General features: G+C 36.0%; 1 protein-coding gene across 1 annotated transcript in view; it reads right to left on the bottom strand.

The window, feature by feature from the left end:
- UBA5 (ubiquitin like modifier activating enzyme 5) overlaps nt 1-21,208 on the bottom strand; it is a 33,025-nt gene that overhangs the window by 10,489 nt on the left and 1,328 nt on the right. The window contains exons 2-8 of the mRNA XM_027545986.1: nt 15,730-15,775; nt 15,525-15,614; nt 12,463-12,572; nt 10,504-10,590; nt 9,502-9,586; nt 7,528-7,632; nt 7,221-7,348 (exon numbers count right to left, since the gene is read on the bottom strand). Of these exons, the coding sequence (XP_027401787.1) occupies nt 7,221-7,348; nt 7,528-7,632; nt 9,502-9,586; nt 10,504-10,590; nt 12,463-12,572; nt 15,525-15,614; nt 15,730-15,775 (651 nt within the window). The remainder of the gene's footprint in view (nt 1-7,220; nt 7,349-7,527; nt 7,633-9,501; nt 9,587-10,503; nt 10,591-12,462; nt 12,573-15,524; nt 15,615-15,729; nt 15,776-21,208) is intronic.

Consider the following 21,208-nt stretch of genomic DNA (forward strand, 5'->3'; position numbering starts at 1 on the left):
TGAAGAAAAATTGAAACCATATCAAGCATGTTTTCTGACCACAATGCTATCAGACTAGATATCAATTACAAGAAAAAACTGTAAAAAAACACAATCATATGGAGATTAAACAATACATTTCTAAATAATCAACAGGTTACTGAAGAAACCAAAAGGGAAATAAAAAAATTTCTAGAAACCAATGACAATGAAAACACAACTCAAAACCTATGGGAAGCAGCAAAAGCAGGGCTAAGAGGGAAGTTTATAGCAATACAATCCTACCTTAAGAAACAAGAAAAACATCAAGTAGACAACCTAACTTTATACCTGAAAGAACTGGAAAAAGAGCAAACCCCACCCCCCAAAATTAGCAGAAGGAAAGAAATCAAAAAGATCAGAGCAGAAATACATGTAAAAGAAATGAAAGAAACAACAGTAAAGATTAATAAAACTAAAAGATGGTTCTTTCAGAAGATAAACATAGTTGACAAACATTTAGCCAGACTCATCAAGAACAAAAGAGAGAGAAGAATCAAATCAACAAAATTAGAAATGAAAAAGGAGAGGTTACAACAGACAATGCAGAAGTACCAAGGATCATAAGAGACTATTATGAACAAAAACATGGCAATAAAATGGATAACCTGGAAGAAATGGACAGATTCTTAGAAAAGTTCAATCGTCTGAGACTGATCCAAAAAGAAAATAGAAATTATGAAAAATCAAATTACAAGCACTGAAATTGAAGCTGTGAACAAGTATCCCCCAAAAAACAAAAGCCCAGGAGCAGATGGTTTCACAGGAGAATGCTATCAAACATTCAGAGAAGAAATAATGAATATCTTTCTAAAACTCTTTCAGAAAATTGCAGAGGAAGGAACCCTTCCAAATCCATTCCACAGGCTACCATCACCCTGATACCAAAAGTAGACAAAACAACACAGAAAAAGAAAACTACAGGCCAATATCACTGATGAACATAGATGCAAAAATACTCAACAAAATTTTAGCAAACAGAATTCAGCAACACATTTAAAAGCTCATACACCATGATCAAGTTGGGTTTATTCCAGAGTTGCAAGGATTCTTCAATGTATGCAAATCAATCAATGTGATACACCATATAAACCAATTGAAAGATAAAAACCATATGATAATCTTAGATGCAGAAAATGCCTTTGACAAAATTCAGCACCCATTTATGATTAAAACTCTTCAAACAATGAGCATAGAAGGTACCTACCTCAACATAGTAAAAGCCATATATGATAAGCCTACAGCAAACATTATTCTTAATAGTGAAAAACTGAAAGCATTCCCTCTAAGATCAGGAACAAGACAAGGGTGTCCACTTTCGCCACTATTACTCAACATCGTTTTGGAATTCCTAGCTATAGCAATCAGAGAAGAAAAAGAAATAAAAGGAATCCAGATCAGAAAAGAAGCAGCAAAGCTCTCACTGTTTGCAGATGACATGCTACTATACATGGAAAACCCTAAAGATAGTTTCAGAAAATTACTAGAGCTAATCAGTGAATTTGGGGCTTCCCTGGTAGCTCAGACAGTAAAGCGTCTACCTAGTAAAGTTGCAGGATACAAAATCAATACACAGAAATCACTTGCATCTCTATATACTAACAATGAAAAATCAGGAAAACAAATTCAGGAATCAATCCCATTCATCACTGCAACAAAAAGAATAAAATATTTAGGAATAAACTTACCTAAGGAAACAAAAGAAATATACACCTAAAATTATAAGACACTGATGAAAGAAATCAAAGATGACATAAATAGACGGAGAGTTTTCCATGTTCCTGGGTAGGAAGAATCAATATTGTGAAAATGACTATACTACCAAATGCAGTCTACAATTTAATGTCGTCCATATGAATTTACCAATAAAATTTTTCACAGAACTAGAACAAAAAATTTCACAATTCATATGGAAACACAAAAGACCCTGAAAAGCCAAAAGATTCTAGAGAAAGAAGAATGGACCTGGAGGAATCAACCTTCCTGACCTCAGATTATACTACAAAGCTACAGTCATCAAAACAGTATGGTACTAGCACAAAAACAGAAATGTAGACCACTGGAACAAGATAGAAAGCCCAGAAATAAACCCATGTACCTATGGGTACCTTATTTTTGAGAAAGGAGGCAAGAACATACAATGGGGCAAAGACAGCCTCTTCAACAAATAGTGCTGGGAAAACTGGACAGCTACATGTAAAAAAAATGAAATTAGAACACTTCCTAACACCATATACAAAGATAAACTCAAAATTGATTAAAGACCTAAATATAAGACCAGAAAATAAAACTCTAGAGGAAAGCATAGCCACAACATTCAATGACATAAATCAAAGCAAGATCCTCTATAATCCACCTTCTAGAGTAATGGAAATAAAATCAAAAGTAAACAAGTGAGACCTGATTAAACTTAAAAGCTTTTGCACAGCAAAGGAAACTATAAGCAAGGTGAAAAGACAACCCTCAGAATGGGAGAAAATAGCAAATGAAACAACAAAGTATTAATTTCCAAAATATACAAGCAGCTCATACAACTCAGAACCAAAAACACAAACAGCCCAATCAAAAAGTGGGAAAAGGCCTAAACAGACATTTCTCCAAAGAAGACATACAGACAGCTAACAAACATGTGAAAAGATGCTCAACATCGCTTATTGTTAAAGAAATGCTAGGATGGGGAACACATGTATACCTGTGGTGGATTCATTTTGATATTTGGCAAAACTAATACAATTATGTAAAGTTTAAAAATTAAATAAAATTAAAAAAAAAAAAAAAAACTACAATGAGCTATCACCTCACACCAGTCAGAATGGTCATCATCAGAAAGTCTACAAACAATAAATGCTGGAGAGGGTATGGAGAAAAGGAATGTTCTTGCATTGTTGGTAAGAAGGTAAATTGATATAGCCACTACGGAACACGATATGGAGATTCCTTAAAAAACTAGGAATAAGACCACCATATGCCCAGCAATCCCACTGCTAGGCATATATCCTGAAGAAATCCAAACTGAAAAGACACATGTATCCCACTGTTCACTGCAGTGCTATTTACAATAGCTAGAACATGGAAGCAACCTAGATGTCCATCAACACATGAATGGATAAAGAAGCTGTGGTACATATATGCAATGGAATATTACTCAGCCATAAAAAGGAATGCATTTGAGTCAGTTCTAATGAGGTGGATGAACCTAGAGTCTATATACAGCATGAAGTAAATCACAAAGAGAAAAATTAATATTGTGTACTAATGCATATACATGGAATCTAGAAAAACAGTACTGAAGAATTTATTTGCAGGGCAGCAGTGGAGAAACAGACATAGATAATTGACTTATGGACATGAGGAGAGGGGAGGAGAGGGTGAGATGTATGGACAGAGTAACACGGAAACTTACATTACTATATGTAAAATAGATAGCCAACGGGAATTTGCTGTATGGCTCAGGAAATTCAAACAGGGGCTCTGTATCAACCTAGATGGGTGGGATGGGGAGGGAGATGGGAGGGAGGGTCAAAAGGGAGGCGATATATGTATACCTATGGCTGATTCATGTTGCGATTTGACAGAAAACAACAAAATTCTATAAAGCAATTATCCTTCAATTAAAAATACAAATAAATTTTTTCTAAAACTGAGCAGAGGACATAAGACAATTCACAGAAAAATATAAATGCTCAAGCCTTTGCACAATTGGAAATTAAAATGAGATACCCTTTTTTCACATGTCAAATTGACAAAGAGTTTGATGACTAACATCATATACAAAAATAAAATCAAAATGGAGTAATGATCTAAATCTAAAACCTAAATGTTTCCTAGAGGGAAACATAAGCAGAACACTCATTGACATAAATTGTAGCAATATTTTCTTGGATCTGTCTCCTACAGTAATGGAAATGAAAAGAAAAATAAACAAATGGGACCTAATTAAACTTCTGCACAGCGATGGAAACCATAAACAAAACAGAGACAAACTATGAACTGGGAGAAAATATCCACAAACTATGACCAATAAGAGGTTAATTTCCAAAATATACAAACAACTCATATAGCTTAATATCAAAAAACAATCCAATCAAAAAATGGGCAGAAGACCTAAACAGACTTTTTTCCAAAAAAGACATACAGATGGCCAAAAAGCACATAAAAAGATGCTCAATATAGTTAATCATTAGAAAAATGCAAATCCAAACTACAATGAGGTATCACCTCACACTGGTCAGAATGGGCTTCATCAAAAGGTCTACAAATAATAAATGCTGGAGAGGATTTGGAGAAAAAGGAACCCTCTTACACTGTTGGTTGGGATGTATATTGGTGTAGCCACTAGGAGAACAGTATGGAAGTTCTTTAAAAAATTAAGAATAGAGTTTTCATATGATACAAGAATCCCACTCCTTGGCATATGTCCACAGAAAACTCATTTGAAAAGATACATGCATCCCAATGTTCACAGCAGCACTATTCACAACAGCCAAGACATGGAAGCAACGTGAAAGTCCACTGACAGAAAAATGGATGAATGTGTGGTGTATATATATAAAATGAAATATTACTCAGTCATTAAAACAAGAATGAAATAATGCCATTTGCAGTAACATAGATGGACCTAGAGATTATCATACTAAGTGAAGTAAACCAAAGACCGATATCATCTGGTACCACTTATATGTGGAATCTAAAAAACTTGATACAAATAAACATTTACAAAACAGAAACAGATACACATAGAAAACAAATTTATGGTTACCAAAGGGGATGGGAGGTCGGCAGAAAGGGAGGAGGATAAATTAGGAGTATGGGATTAACATATACACACTAAATACATAAAATAGGAAAACAAGGACCCAATATACAGAACAGGGAACTACACTCAATATCTTGTAATAACTTATGAAGGAAAAAAAGCTGAAAAAGAATATATATGACTTTGCTGTAAACTTCAAAAATAAAAGTTTGATAACACCTAATGTTATGAAAGATCTGGACAAACCAAAACTGTCATGGAAACGTAAATCCTTTTGAAGGAGAAATTTAGTAGTATCTGTCAAAATAAGTATTGCATAAACTTAGAAATTATACTTCTAAAAATTCACACTATAAAAATCTAGTTTACAAAGATAGAAGGCAAATTGTTTTTTGCAGCATTGTTAGTAACAGCAAAAAAAAAAAAAAAAACTACAATCTGTAAGTAGCCTAAATGTCCATCAACAGATATGATACATCTAGACATACAGATGTACAGAGAGATACTTTATAGAAATGACTATTTTCCCCCTTCTTCATAACATACAATAAAATATTGTGTTTAGATAGGACCTATTGAAGTCTGACAGACTATTTGTCTTATATGAAATAGTCACAGAGAGTTGCCTTGAGAGTTCTTATGTGTGCTGGTATTTCTTTGCTGGTAGGTGATACTAAGATTAGAGTGCCTCTCTGTATCATGTAACAATTTTTTCTTATTATATTGGATGCTGAAAAACATAATTAAGCTTATTAACAGTGTAAAGTGAGGTAAAAAAATGGCCTGAGTTAAGGAACAACTAAAGTAGTTCTGCTTTTCATAAAGTATGAGTTGGTTCAAAAACTGACATTAATTTTAGCCACAAAGAAACATTTGTCCTTAAAAAAAAAGAATAAAGAAAACCTTGTCCTTATTAGCTATAGTTTAGATGTGTGGTTGCTGGGGTATCTATTTATGTATAGCAGAGATATTACCCTAGTTAAAGTTTAATCACATATTATTTTTATTAATAAATAATAAGCATCAATGGCAGAAAGTGAAGAAGAATTAAAAAGCCTCTTGATGAAAGTGAAAGAGGAGAGTGAAGAAGTTGGCTTAAACCTCAACATTCAGAAAACTACAATTATGGCATCTGGTCCCATCACTTCATGGCAAACAGATGGGGAAACAAACAATGGAAACAGTGACAGACTTTATTTTAGGGGGCTCCAAAATCACTGCAGATGGTGACTACAGCCATGAAATTAAAAGACGCTTGCTCCTTGGAAGAAAAGCTAGGACCAACCTAGACAGCATATTAAAAAGCAGAGACGTTACTTTACCAACAAAGATCCATCTAGTCAAACCTATGGTTTTTCCAGTAGTCATTTATGGATGTGAGAGTTGGACTATAAAGAAAGCTGAGAGTCAAAGAATTGATGCTTTTGAACTGAGATGTTGGAGAAGACTCTTGAGAGTCCCTTGGACTGCAAGGAGATCAAACCAGTCAATCCCAAAGGAAATCAATCCTGAATATTCACTGGAAGGACTGATGTTGAAGCTGAAACTCCAATACTTTGGCCACCTGATGCACAGAACCAACTCAACAGGAAAAACCCTGATGCTGGGAAAGACTGAAGGTGGGAAGAGAAGGGGATGACAGAGAATAAGATGGTTGGATGGCATCACCGATGCGATGGACATGAGTTTGAGTAAACTCTGGGAGTTAGTGATGGACAGGGTAGCCTGGTGTGCTGTAGACCATGGGACTGCAAAGAGTTGGACACAACTGAGCGACTGAACTGAACTGAATAAGCATCAAATCAAGTGAGTGTGTCTGTGCCTAGGTCTTCACCCTTCGGCCAAACCTGCAGATGTAAATCATTTGGTTAAGGCTTCATAAATAAATATATCAGTACTACTGTAGCATTTAACAAGAGCTATTCCAAATGGAGAAAGTAACACAATTATGTGTGTGCTGATGTGTATAAATTAATATATATTTAAATTAAATATATTAGATTTATTTATTTATAAATGAAGGGCTACCCTGGTGGTTCACTCGGTAAAGAATCTACCTGCAATGCAGAAGACTGACTGCCTGCAATGCAGGGGACCCAGATTCAATCCTTAGGTTGGGAAGATCCCCTGGAGAAGGAAATGGCAACCTGCTTCAGTATTCTTGCCTGAGAAATCCCATGGACAGAGGAGCCCAGTGGGCTACAGTCCATGGGTAGCAAGAGCTGGACACGACTTAGTGACTAGACCACTACCACCATATATAAATTAAATTAAAAATATATAAATTAAACCACTACCATATATAAATTTAAAGTATACATATATTACACATGTATAACATTTTAAAATATCTGTAAAATTAAATTTAAAAAATTAGATACTTAGCTGGTAACTCCAATTTTGAAATGTTTGTCAAAAGTAAACAGAAAAATTATTCTTCACTCACTTTAACACATTTTGTACCAAGATCCCAGCAACCACTCCCATAGTAGTAGGAAGACTGGCTGCACAAACACCTTCTCGTTTCAGAGTCTTCTCATCAATATTTGCAGCAACTACAAGTGGCGGAGCACACTACATGGAAAAGAATTAAAAAATGTGTATTTCAAAAGAAAAGGAAAGAAGTATTCAATGTTCCAAATAGTATTCCACCATATTCAAAGTTTGGTTTTCCTTTGAACTATATATATTTTCCCCTAGGAACTCTAGTACTTAACAATGAAAAATAATAACTCAAAATGAATCATGCGTACCGCAAAACAAGCAGATTCTCCAGGGATTATGAGCTGTATATGCCCTGAAACTGCATTTTCACTGACCCCAGACTCCATCCATGTTTGTCCAAGCTCATTACAAGCCTTAAAAGAAATAAGCGAAAAATAAGAACATTAAAAAAAAAAGTAATTTACCGTAAGTTTTTTCGTGAAAAACTGGAGTTTAACAAAATGAATTACAAAGAGTTTGTAAAAATAAATTTTAAGAAACAAGAAAACTGTAAATAATGAAATTCCTTAGCAATTGAGACTGCTTAGAAAAGTAACCGATAGCATTCAGGTAAGCAGTCAATAAATACCTAATTAAACTGAACCAAAGCATACTGGATTTCTTATTAATTAATATAAAACTTCACTTTTCTAAAATAATTTCAGCAACAAGAAACTGCAAAATGTTATTTGCAAAGTTGAAAACACAATAATTCAAAAGAAGAAGAATTCAGTTTTATTTTTGAAAAATCATGTGTGTAAGCTATCTTTACATATTTATACATTTACTTATAAGTAACAAAACTTAAAACCAATGCTGACCAAGAATAAGGCCGTATTCTAAGATATTCATTTATTTTAAAAATTATACATCAGAATTATCTGCTGTTTAATAGTTTCCTCTACTGGCCTAAGACAGAGTAGGATACTGAAACATATGCCTTACCAGCAAGGCTAGACAGGTCCCCTTAGAATAAATTTCAAAAATAGGATGAGATCACATTAAGAATAAATAAAACACATTATCAAAGGGCTTAAATGCAGAACTACTTTCAGAATGTGGAATATATACTGACAGAATAAACAGGAAATTAGTGAGAGGTAACAGGCAGGAAGGCCAGGGGCCTCCAAACAGAGGAGGTAGGCTGCAAGTGTCAGACATTTTTTCTCTCTCTTATGAGGCAGGAGGAAACAAACTAGTGATGTATTTTTTTTTTCCCTTCTCTATACAAATTTAAAAAGAGGTTTCTCTTAAAATACTGTGTTGCCATAATGACACCTGGTTTCACCTGAACTTAACTGTTCTCAAACCTTGAGCTAACCAATGCATTTTTCTTATGGAAATGTTTGTCTTAAGCTATGTTAATGTACTATGCAATTACCCCAGACTCTGTCTTCAAGTCCGTTTGGCTAAAGGCTCAGAACTGACTTGACAAACAGTATGTTATACTCATACATTGTTCTCTTAATGAAACTATACTTTTGTATGGGAATATGCCTTCTTCATGTCAATAGTTTTATGGCCTGGGATGACTCACCTGGTGCCAAGATTACCTCAAAATTCATCTTGTGGGTGAGAGGCCTGGTGCCATTCTCTGAGTTTTGAGACATTTCCTTTTTTTAATTAGCAAACAGCTAGTAGCTATATAGCATCCAGCTAAAGGCTAGCAGGGGGGTATTCTTTCTGCCCCCTTCTGATGTGTATGTCAGAAGCTTTCTCTATCTCCTTTATACTTTAATAAAACTTTATTACACAAAAGCTCTGAGCGATCAAGCCTCATCTCTGGCCCCGGATTGAATTCTTCTCCTCCAGAGGCCAAGAATCCCAGCCAAGACAAAGAATCCCAGCCAAGACCAAGAATCCCGGCCAAGACCAAGAATCCTGGCGTCTTTTCCTGGTTCAGCAACAACATTTCAATAGGTAAACCCATGCTATGCTATGCTATGCTAAGTCGCTTCAGTCATGTCTGACTCTGTGCGACCCCACAGACGGCAGCCCAACAGGCTCCTCCGTCCCTGGGATTCTCCAGGCAAGAATACTGGAGTGGGTTGCCATTTCCTTCTCCAATGCATGAAAGTGAAAAGTGAAAGAAGTCGCTCAGTCATGTCCGACTCTTAGCGACCCCATGGACTGCAGCCCACCAGGCTCCTCCGTCCATGGGATTTTCTAGGCAAGAGTACTGGAGTGGGGTGCCATTGCCTTCTCCGAGGTAAACCCATGAGTATAACACAAAAGATACTCACTGTATTTATTGTCATTCGAGCTTCAAAATTATCCACACAGCTAAGAACTAGGTCAACAGGTTTTCCTTCTTCTAATCCACCATTACTATGCAAAGAAAACAAGTTTTATTGGAAAAAATCAGGACACAAAATACAATCTTATTTGTTCAATCAACACATTTAGTCCTTCAGTAAATTTTTGAGTATAATTGTAACACAGAATTTAATATTAAAGACCCAGTATATATTAAGTCGGAGAAGGCAATGGCACCCCACTCCAGTACTCTTGCTTGGAAAATCCCATGGACAGAGGAGCCTGTTAGGCTGCAATCCATGGGGTCGCTAAGAGTCGGACACGACTAAGTGACTTCACTTTCACTTTTCACTTTCATGCATTGGAGAAGGAAATGGCAGCCCACTCCAGTGTTCTTGCCTGGAGAATCCCAGGGACGGGGGAGCCTGGTGGGCTGCCGTCTATGGGGTCGCACAGAGTCGGACACGACTGAAGTGACTTAGTATAGCATATATTAAGTATTCACTGTTATAAATATAATATCAATAATATTACAGTATTACTTATACTGTAAAGATGTACAGGGATAGTAGAAATATAAACTGTGTTCACAAAAATTACCATTTCTCTGTCAGCTTTTACAGACTTTTATTCATGTTTCACTACAAATGTAAATGTAATAAAAGTTAATTGAATACAATTTCAATAGTTTAGGTCTGCAGAAAACCATATTCAGATAGAAATATAACCTATAACACAGAACTTATAATGGAGGACCCCTTGCTATATCATTATAATAACAGACATTCTAAGGCTTATTTTTATTTTGTTGTTACTATTGTTTAATGGACCATATATACTATTTACTAAGCTCCCACTATATAAAAATTACACAAAATATTAACTTTTAAAAATAAATATATCAACCTTCTCATTGAGTTAATTGATAGATTTTCTAATACTGAAAGTGAAATGGACATTGTGCAAAATACTCATAAATAAAATTTTACCTTATTCTATTCATGAAATGTTCAAAGTTTTCTACTGTGGTTATATTGTAGTTGTGTACTTCAAAAAGAACATCAGGATTAATGTTCCTAAAGGGAAAAAGAGAATGATTATAAAAACTACAAGTAGAACAGTAAAAGAAAGCAAGAAAAAGCACTAAAAAGAGCTAAAGATCATTTAACAGATATTAGAGAAATGGAATTCAAGCAATTCAAAGAAAATCCAAAGTCCTCTTCTACCTCTTTCATCCCACTCAGGGACCAAGTTCAAAACATGTAGAGTGTCAGAAGGATTACAAAAATATTCCCACAGTCTCAGTTCAGTCACTGAGTCATGTCCGACTCTTTGCAACTCCATGAACCGCAGCACGCCAGGCCTCTCTGTCCATCACCAATTCCTGAGTCCACCCAAACCCATGTCCATTGAGTTGGTGATGCCATCCAGCCATCTCATCCTCTGTCATCCCCTTCTCCTCCTGCTCCCAATCCCTCCCAGCATCAGGGTCTTTTCCAATGAGTCAGCTCTTCACATCAGGTGGCCAAAGTATTAGAGTTTCAGCTTCAACATCAGTCCTTCCAATGAACACCCAGGACTGATCTCCTTCACAATGGACTGGTTTGATCTCCTTGCAGTCCAAGGGACTCTCAAGAGTCTTCTCCAACACTACAGTTCAAAAGCATCAATTATTCTGTGCTCAGCTTTCTTTACAGTCCAACTCTCACATCCATACATGACCACTGGAAAAACCATAGCCTTGACTAGATGGACCTTTGTTGGCAAAGTAATGTCTCTGCTTTTCAATATGCTGTCTAGGTTGGTCATAAGTTTCCTTCCAAGGAGTAAGCGTCTTTTAATTTCATGGCTGCAGTCACCATCTGCAGTGATTTTGGAACCCAAAAAATTAAAGTCAGCCACTGTTTCCCCATCTATTTGCCATGAAGTGATGGGACCAGATGCCATGATCTTCGTTTTCTGAATGTTGAGCTTTAAGCCAACTTTTTCACTCTCTTCTTTTACTTTCATCAAGAGGATCTTTAGTTCTTCTTCACTTTCTGCCATAAGGGTAGTGTCATCTGTATATCTGAGGTTATTGATATTTCTCCCAGAAATCTTGATTTCAGCTTGTGCTTCCTCCAGCCCAGGATTTCTCATGATGTACTCTGCATATAAGTTAAATAAATAGGGTGACAATATACAGCCTACTCCTTTGACGTACTCCTTTTCCTATTTGGAACCAGTCTGTTGTTCCATGTCCAGTTCTAACTGTTCCTTCCTGACCTGCATACAGGTCTCTCAAGAGACAGGTCAGGTGGTCTGGTATTCCCATCTCTTTCAGAATTTTCCACAGTTTATTGTGATCCACACAGATGTGCTGGGAATTAAGCTTTTATCACCTCTGTTAACTACACAGTTCAGTCTAACAAAAGAGCTTCTTTGCTTCTTATTCAATTCAGTGCAAGAACGTTTAGGAACATAAGGAAACATCCCAGAGTAAGAGCTGCCAAACTAGGTCCCTTGAGCCAAATCTGACTACCACCTTGCTACGTTTTTTGTAAGGTCTGCAAACTAAGAGTAGTTTTTATATTTTAAAATGGCTGCAAGAAAAGAAAAAAATCAAAAGAACAACAATATTTCATGATGTGAAAATTATAAGAAATTTAAGTTTTAGATTCCATAAATAAAGTTTTATTGGAGCACAGTTTTGCTCATTTACTTTTATATTGCCTATAGGTACTACAACTGTATAGTTGAGCAGTTTTGACAAAGACCATATGGCTCTCCAAGCCTAAAATATTTACTATCTAGCTTATAGAGAAAAAGGCTGCCAACCCATATCTTTATGCATAAGTGAAACCTGCATTTTTATACAGGAAAATTCAGTTCCATTTATAAGTTAAGTGACTAAATACATACAGGAAGATTTCACCAATTTCAGTGCCTTCAACTGCTATTCCATTTACCTCAAAGTATGTTCTGCTGCTTGAACTTTACTTAATCCTGCTTGATGAGGTTGGAAGAAAAGTCTATTCATATTGGCCAGTTCCACCTTGTCATAGTCAAAGAGTAGCAACTAAAATGAAAATAGTGGTAATCTGATGAAAAGTGTACCAAAAAAGAAAAAAAAATAACGAACTAGTCGGCTAGTTAAAATCTGATGGGTTTAACTCTTTAACAGTAATAATATTAACTAACTTTGAAAAACTAGATGTCATATATTAACTCATTTAAGGATCACATGCAGTAAGAATATAGGTACTCTCCTCATTTTAGAAATAAGACAACTAGGGCACTTGCCCAAAAGCCACTCAGCTAATATGTAGTGAATATGGGATTCAAACTGAGGCATTCTCTGCTGTACTGCCCCTCTAAATGATTATCTCAAAAATTAATGTTCATTCCATTTCATGACAATTTTTACAAACTGTGCCAAAATCTTATTTCATTCCAATTATTGGCTCAAAGCCAACAACCCATTAGATAAATGAAAATTTTAAATAAGATAAAAAAATGCTGTAACTTAAAACCATGGTATAATACAATGCCTTTCATGAATATGGAACTAAATATACTCACGACATGGCTCAAACATTATTCCAAACAGAATGATTAAGCAGTTAATTTATATTTCCTGCTATATATTTAGGCATGATAGCATTTGTCAAACCTGTTCACCCAACTTTAAAATGGCCAAAAGGTCCATTTCCTATCAGTAAGAGCAGGTTGAACTCAAAGATATCCAAAGTCCTTTCTTTTTTTTGACTATATAAAATTAAACTTTTATTGGATGAGACTCAGAGTAGACTAGACATGGCAGGGGAAAAAGAGGATCAATGAACTTGAGCGCACAGCAATGCAATTTATCCAGAGTGAAGGAAAAAAGAACCAAAAAAAAAAAATTGAGCCTCTAGACCTATGGAATAATTCAAAGCAGTGTAAAAGTGATATACTTTGCTACAGTTGCCAAAGTCACTTCTTTATCTAAAATTCTGTGACTTTGTCATACAATTCTCAGTGTTCCAAATCTAACAACAAAAACAAAAATGGGATGTTCTTCTTCTCAATACAGAAACTAAAGAAAGTTAATCCAGCCCTTAATATCTTGCTAGAAAAGACATCACTTATATTCTCTATAAGTTTCTAACCCTACTTAGTCTCTCCAAAATTTGGTTTATTTAAGCTCATTCAGACAGTATTTATTAGGTCAGGCCAAGTATTAAGTTTGAGTTTCAGCCTCATAGCTATATGAGTAAATTGTAGGAAATCCTAAATTTGAGGACAGGAGGTGTGAGTTGTAACTGTCAATAATTAGCTCTGATTCTGGGTAAGTCACTTTAACTGTTTAGGTCTGTATCCTCATTTGTAAAATAAGGCAGTTGATCTAGATCTGGTTATCCAGGGTACCCCAGGAACTCAGGAAATTTTCAGGGATAAGAAGTGGGCTCTGGATCTCCAATCCTCCATTTCCCTACTTAACCACATGACATAGCTTCTTGTTTCTGTTTTATACATTGAAGAAAGAGTTCTGAAACTTATCTATGCAGATTCTTAGCTTACAAACTTGAGTGCACTTGGAATCACTGTATTTAAAAATACAGATGTAAAAAAAATAAAATAAAATAAAAATAAAAATACAGATGTGTGGGTCTTATTCCCAGAGGTTCTGATTACCTATTATGGGGTGCAGTCTGGACATAAGAAATTTTTTTGAACATCCCAGGTGATTCTAACTACAACAATATCATCAGGAGTTTGTGTTAAAATACAGATTCTGATTCAGCATGTCTTGAGTGGGACCTGGGAATCTTTGATTCTAACAAGCTCCCAGGTGATGCTGGGACCAGACTGAATAAGCAGTTCTTAAAGCACAGTCACTGGAATATCATCAGAGCCACCTGGGAACTTGTTAGAAATTCTTAGGTCCATCTGCAACCTACAGAATCAAAACCACTGGGTTAGAGTTCAGTAATCTATGTTTCAATAAGCCTTCCAAGTGACTCCAGTGCACACTCAAACCAAAGACCCACAAATCTTCATGATCTCTACCACCCTTGGTCAATCAACTAGGGAATGTCAGCTATAAGCAATTGTTGACAGGCATTTATAAACTTATTGAAAGATATTAAAATGTTAATAAACATTTTTAGTACTTTGGTGGTGTCTTTTCTGTATTGATAAATAAGTGCCAATTTTGAAACCACTTTAAGAATCTGGGGCATGGAATGGACCAATATATTAAAGAGCATTGATAAAGCAAGCATTTTCCCACAAAGTTTATCAAAATGATATACAATTGTGGAAAACTTTTATATTCACCCACTATCTATCTGACATCATGGACTTTAGATTTATAAATATAAGATTGGTACACTGATTTCTGGTATAAAGTCAACTTCTCCTTCCTTCTCACAATCACAATCTAAATCAATTTTATAAAAAAGTATGGAACTTCCTGGTGCTCCAGTGGTTAGGACTTGGGGCTTTCACTGCCATGGCCTCAGAGTTCAATCCATGGTAAGGGAACTAAGATCTCACGAGCCTCACAGGGCATGACCAAGAAAACTTACGGCAAAAAAGAAAAATGCCTGGGTTAAAAAAAATCTGGAGCATTCAGCAGTTCAATTTCAAGAGTAAGAAAGGCACATGCTTTCTAGTTTGTCTTGTAAAAAACAAGTTTTAAAAAAAATTTTGGGGGATGTTTCAGTGTTTCACAACACACTTTTTCAATTTAACAGCCTTCTTTCCTAAACTTCTTTAATCAAAACACTTAAGTCCAAATTGTTTATACATTATCCCGAACAAAAAAGTTCCTGAACACAATCAGATAGTCCTTATTTAATCAGCAGCAATATTAGTTTCCTCTTGGGTGGGTTTATGTCTTAACTGGGGTAGAAAAAACAATCTGAATGAATACACCACAAATCAATATGCCATTAATAAGGAGGAAAAAAATCCTTATTTGTACCTTATTTACTCCACAAGTGAATGGGTTCCAAATACGACAGAAAATGAGAAATGCTTTTACCTTACCAATGCCACATCGTGTCAGCATTTCAGCAGTCACACTGCCAACTCCACCAACACCTACTATTGCTACAGTAAAGGTACGGATTTTCTGTAAAATGCAAAATTATATATGTGTTGGTTAATAATTCTTCACTGAAAATGTCATTGAAAATTATTTTCATTTACTGAAACCATCTTCAAAAATTTGGAAGAGTTTATCATACCTCATAGTCGCTCACAATTCCCATTCGTTTCAAAGCCATCAGGCGGCTTAAAAAAAGGAAAAACAATGTTTTAAAGTTTACAGTCTTTTAATTAATAGTGACATAGGTAAACATACATCATCACAGAAAATAAACTGCAAGAGAAGAAACAGTGAGGGGAGTAGGGGTAAAAAAAATGTTTTAAAGTTTACAGTCTTTTAATTAATAGTGACATACATCATCACAGAAAATAAACTTTAAGAGAACAAACAGTGAGGGGAGTGGGGTGGGAGGAGAAATCTTTCAGTTAATTTTTACCAGATAAAACTAAATCACCTCAGCAATTTTAAAAAGCATGCATGCCCGAATATCCTCCAAGACAGAACCTGTGCAATAAGATTTTTTTTAAAGTTCCTCATACATTCATTCTAACGTGCAGTGAAGATTGAGACCTATTGACTGAAATGTTAAGTTTCCAGACGAGAATGGGTCAAAGTGAAATTTCAGCATTTTCCCATGCTTATTAGTTTATGTAAATATTTAATGTTTGATTCAGATTTAATATTTAATATCAGAATAACCTCATGACTGGAATTATATTCACTTGTTGCCTCTGCCCACAATGGTAAGTCTTTTAGTAAACACCTTTATTCCAAGGACTCTAAGAGGTACTTTAGATATCTAGTTACTGCTAGTCTGTTACCTTCTTCAGTCACCAAGCCAATCAAACTTTGGATGGGAGGCCTAACAATCGTGTTTCAATAAGCTCCCCAAGTGATTGTGATGCACACTAAAGTTTGAGAACCTTTACTGTAGATTACTTAATTTATTCTCTTGTTATGGTTGGAAGAACATATTCCCAAAGCTTTGTAAAGGGTAAATTTTGGAAGGTAAATTTTGAGAGCTTGTATGTCTGAAATGTTCTTTACCAAATTTCTTAAAAACGTTTTATCAAAATTCTATTCTTAGAAATATATTATAAAATGACAAACTGAAGTGTATATAATTGTTGAAAGCTATACTTTGCCAACAAAGGTTCGTTTAGTCAAGGCTATGGTTTTTCCTGTGGTCATGTGTGGATGTGAGAGTTGGACTGTAAAGAAGGCTGAGCGCCGAAGAATTGATGCTTTTGAACTGTGGTGTTGGAGAAGACTCTTGAGAGTCCCTTGGACTGCAAGGAGTTCCAACCAGTCCATTCTGAAGGAGATCAGCCCTGGGATTTCTTTGGAAGGAATGATGCTAAAGCTGAAACTCCAGTACTTTGGCCATCTTATGCGAACAGTTGACTCATTGGAAGACTCTGATGCTGGGAGGGATTGGGGGCAGGAGGAGAAGGGGACAACAGAGGATGAGATGGCTGGATGGCATCACTGACTCGATGGACATGAGTCTGAGTGAACTCCAGGAGTTGGTGATGGACAGGGAAGCCTGGCGTGCTGCGATTCATGGGGTCGCAAGGAGTCGGACACGACTGAGTGACTGATCTGATCCGATCTGATACCTATACCCACACAGACACACACACACTCTTAGTTGATAGTTTAACTAGATATATAATTTTACATTAGAAACAATTTTCCTTCAAAATTTCTAACATGATTTCTAGTTTCTGAAACTTCAAAATGTGCCTTAGAGTGAAACTATTCTCATCAATTGTGCTGAGTACTTATTGGACTCTTTCCAATCAGAAACGTTTAAGTTCTGGAAAATTTCCTTGAAGAATGTGGTGACTTCTTTGGTTGGTTGGTTGGTTTTTCCTGAACTTTCTGGAGCTCCTATTATTGGGAAGTTGGACCACTTGGACTAGTCTTCTATTTGTAATGTCTTTCCTCTATTTTCCATTTAGTTTTCCACTGTTCTCTGGATTTCTTACAATGTTATTTTCTTTTATTGAGATTTTCACTTTTGTTATCATTCTCCATTTGCAAGAATGATTCTTTTTGTAGTACTCTGTCCTATTTCATTTATACATATATCTTTCTGAAGATATTAATGATAATGTTGGGGTTGCAGTCCCCTTATATAGTCTATTAATTTTGTTTTCTTCCTTTCACATTAGGAGCTTCTCTCATCCTTTCTGCTCATATTTAAAAGTCAGACACTAATAAAGGCAAGGATGTGGGCGCTGTTTATTTGACTTTGGGATTCACTACAGCGTAATCTCGGAGAAGGCAATGGCAACCCACTCCAGTACTCTTGCCTGGAGGAGCCTGGTAGGCTGCAGCCCATGGGGTCGTGAAGAGTCGGACACGACTGAGCAACTTCACTTTCGCTTTTCACTTTCATGCATTGGAGAAGGAAATGGCAAACCACTCCAGTGTTCTTGCCTGGAGAACCCCAGGGATGGCGGAGCCTGGTGGGCTGCTGTCTATGGGGTCGCACAGAGTCAGACACGACTGAAGCGACTTAGCAGCAGCAGCAGCAGCAGCATAGCGTGATCTGGCTGGGCTGTTTAGTAGTTGAGAAATCCACAATGTCAGTGTCTTTCAGTCTTTCTTCTTGGCACTCTCAGATTCCCTACAGAAGAATCTTTCAATTTCCACACTGAAAAGTCTTTAAGCTGATCAGTTTTGGGGTGTTAAATGGAGAAGCAAGGCTGGGAGTCCTAGCATTCAGTATGTAAACATTTAGTTAATTCCCTCCCTTCAGGCATGAAGACTTGCTTTAATTATTAATAGAAATACTCTATTTTACTCTCTAATGAGTAAATCTCTAGTAGTCTCTCCTGACAGAGAAGAGGCATTTGCCTCGCTACTCAAAGTGAAACAATGAACTTGGGTTGCTTCTTCAACAGATTTTCAGCCATCTTGTTTAGTCCTACCTTAAGCCCTTCTTGAAAGACTTATGCCTGTTCTTGAGCTTTGAGAGAATTCTATTGTATGAGTCGGGTTGCAGGCTTTAGAGTGAATTTATCGGATCCTTTAAATCAGGATCATCTATCAGTCATCTGTCCCTTTCTAGTTTCTAAAACTGTTTTACTATAATCATTTAAGTACAGAGACTCACCCATCCCCCAATTATTAACAGAAACTCTTTTTTTTCCCAGTGGTGATTTATTCCTTTTTAAAAATTATTCCTTTACTTTCATTTCAGTGAGATTGGGTAGACAGTGATATACGTCTGTGATCAATCTGCCTCTTTACCTTGATGCTGTCTTTAATCTTTATAAATAACCCTGAGAAGAATGCATTGCTGGAGAAGGAAATGGTAACCCACTCAAGCATTCTTGCCTGGGAAAGCCCATGGAACGTGGCAAGCTACAGTCCCTTGGGTCACAAAAGAGTTGGATGGGACTTAGCAACTAAACAACAACAACATCCAATTGGTCCAGCAACACTTGTTGCAAAAACAATCCTCTCCATAAATTGCTTTGGTAACTTAGTTAAAAATCAGTTGACCATATTGGTGTCACTAAGAGTCGGACACAACTGAAGCGACTTAGCAGCAGCAGCATATGAGTCTTTTACCAGACTTTCTATCCTAGTCCATAGAAATATTTGTCTAGCTTTATACTTATATTATAGTCTTATTCTCTGCAACTTTAAAATGAAATTTTAAAATAAAGTTTCCTTAAAAAAAAGAATGCATCACAACCTCCTTTTATAAATGGGGCCAGGTGGGGGAAGGGAGGGCAGATTCAGGTTAATCAACTTGCCCAAGATCAGTTAAATGGCAAATAATTATTCAGAGCTGGATTTTGGAGCTAGTATTTAAAACCAGGTTTTCTAATTTTAAAGACTCTGCTCACCTTTTCATTTAGTTAACATGCTTCTAATTATATCCCTTAACACACAATTTTACAGTTACTTGTGTTGATCATTATTCTACAACCATTGAATCTCCCAAATTAAAGCAAAAGGTCTTTTGAGGGTCAGGAACTTTGTATTTCAAAATGTCACTCAATGCAATTAAAATAATGTAGAATACCTACAAATCCCTCTATATTTTTCTGATAATCATGTGCTGTGCTTTATCATAATTCTTACCACTCATACTGTAATCCCAAGTTTACCTTTGTATCTCACACTTATCTGGTAACCACTGGAGGGAAATGACCATGTCTTTGTATTCCCAGTGTCTGTGCAAATAATAAATGGTAAATAACATTATTCAGGAAGGCTGGAAATGAAAAGGTGCACACTAAATATGTGCTGAATGTACAACAATTCAAAAAATAAGATTGACCTTATCAAGTTTCCATGTACTAGTACAGAGCTTTGGGTGTCAACTGCCATCTCCAAAGTAGCAGTTTTAATAAAGACAAAATGGTACAAATAAGATAGAAAATACTAAATGTTTAAATTTGAGTACTGAAAGATTTGTGGTTATTACAATGTCAAGTAATTGTCTCACGTTAAAATGATGTCTGAAAGATGATTCTAAATATATGATTCACATTCCTTTGCTTTTCTCAGAGGGAGCATTTCAAAATTTTCATTTTTAAAATACAAAAATGTTTAAGCATGCCAAATGGAATGAAAGTGACTAACACTCAGTCATGTCTGACTCTGTCACCTCGTGGACTGTACCCCACTAGGCTCTTCTGTCCATGGAATTCTGCAAGCAAGAATACTGGAGTGGGTAACCATTCCCTTCTTCAGGGGATCTTCCCCCCACCACAGGGATCAAAGCTGGGTCTCCTACATTGTAGGCAGATTCTTTACCATCTGAGCCAGGAGAGAAGCCAAATGGAATAGTTTCTACTTATTCTGATTAATGAGATGGTAAACCTTTCACATGTGCCAAGTAAAATACATGCACTATCGTCAATTATATCTCAAAACTGAAAGAAAACAAAACAAATTTTTTAATGTAGTAAGATAAATGAGAGAAAAGCAAGAATCCAGCATGATTTACTTTAATGTAGATTAAAATAAACTCTTCTGTAATTATAGAACAATTATAATTTTGGTCAGGTTTTCTATGACAAATAATATTGTAATTAACAGCTTTGTGCCTAAATACTGTGTCTGCATTTTATGTTGCAATATATATGAAGTGAAGTCGCTCAGTCGTGTCTGACTCTTTGCGACCCCATGGACTGTAACCTACAGGCTCCTCTGTCCATGGGATTTTCAAGGCATGAATACTGGAGTGGGGTGCCATTTCCTTCTCCAGGAGATCTTCCCAACCCAGAGATTGAACCCAGGGCTCCTGCACTGTAGGCCAATGCTTTACCATCTGAGCCACCAGGGAAATCATATATACATACATACATACATATATATATATATATATATATATATATATACACACACACACACACATATATATGCATCTTAAGACTTTTACTGAGGCTTTATGTCATAAATAAAACCTTTCTTTAAAATCCAAATTTCTGCTCTTCGAAGGGAAAGAGCACCAATAATACCTTTCCTGTTTCACCTACTCTAAAACTGTCCAGTTTTTAGAAACACTACTTAATGGCTTATTTATTTTTACTGGGAAGACAAAACAAATCTAATGGCAGTCCAAGCCTTTTTAGCTACTGTTAGCTCTT

The sequence above is a fragment of the Bos indicus x Bos taurus genome, chromosome 1 (assembly GCF_003369695.1).
Source record: "Bos indicus x Bos taurus breed Angus x Brahman F1 hybrid chromosome 1, Bos_hybrid_MaternalHap_v2.0, whole genome shotgun sequence".
In the NCBI taxonomy this organism is placed as follows: Eukaryota; Metazoa; Chordata; class Mammalia; order Artiodactyla; family Bovidae; genus Bos; species Bos indicus x Bos taurus.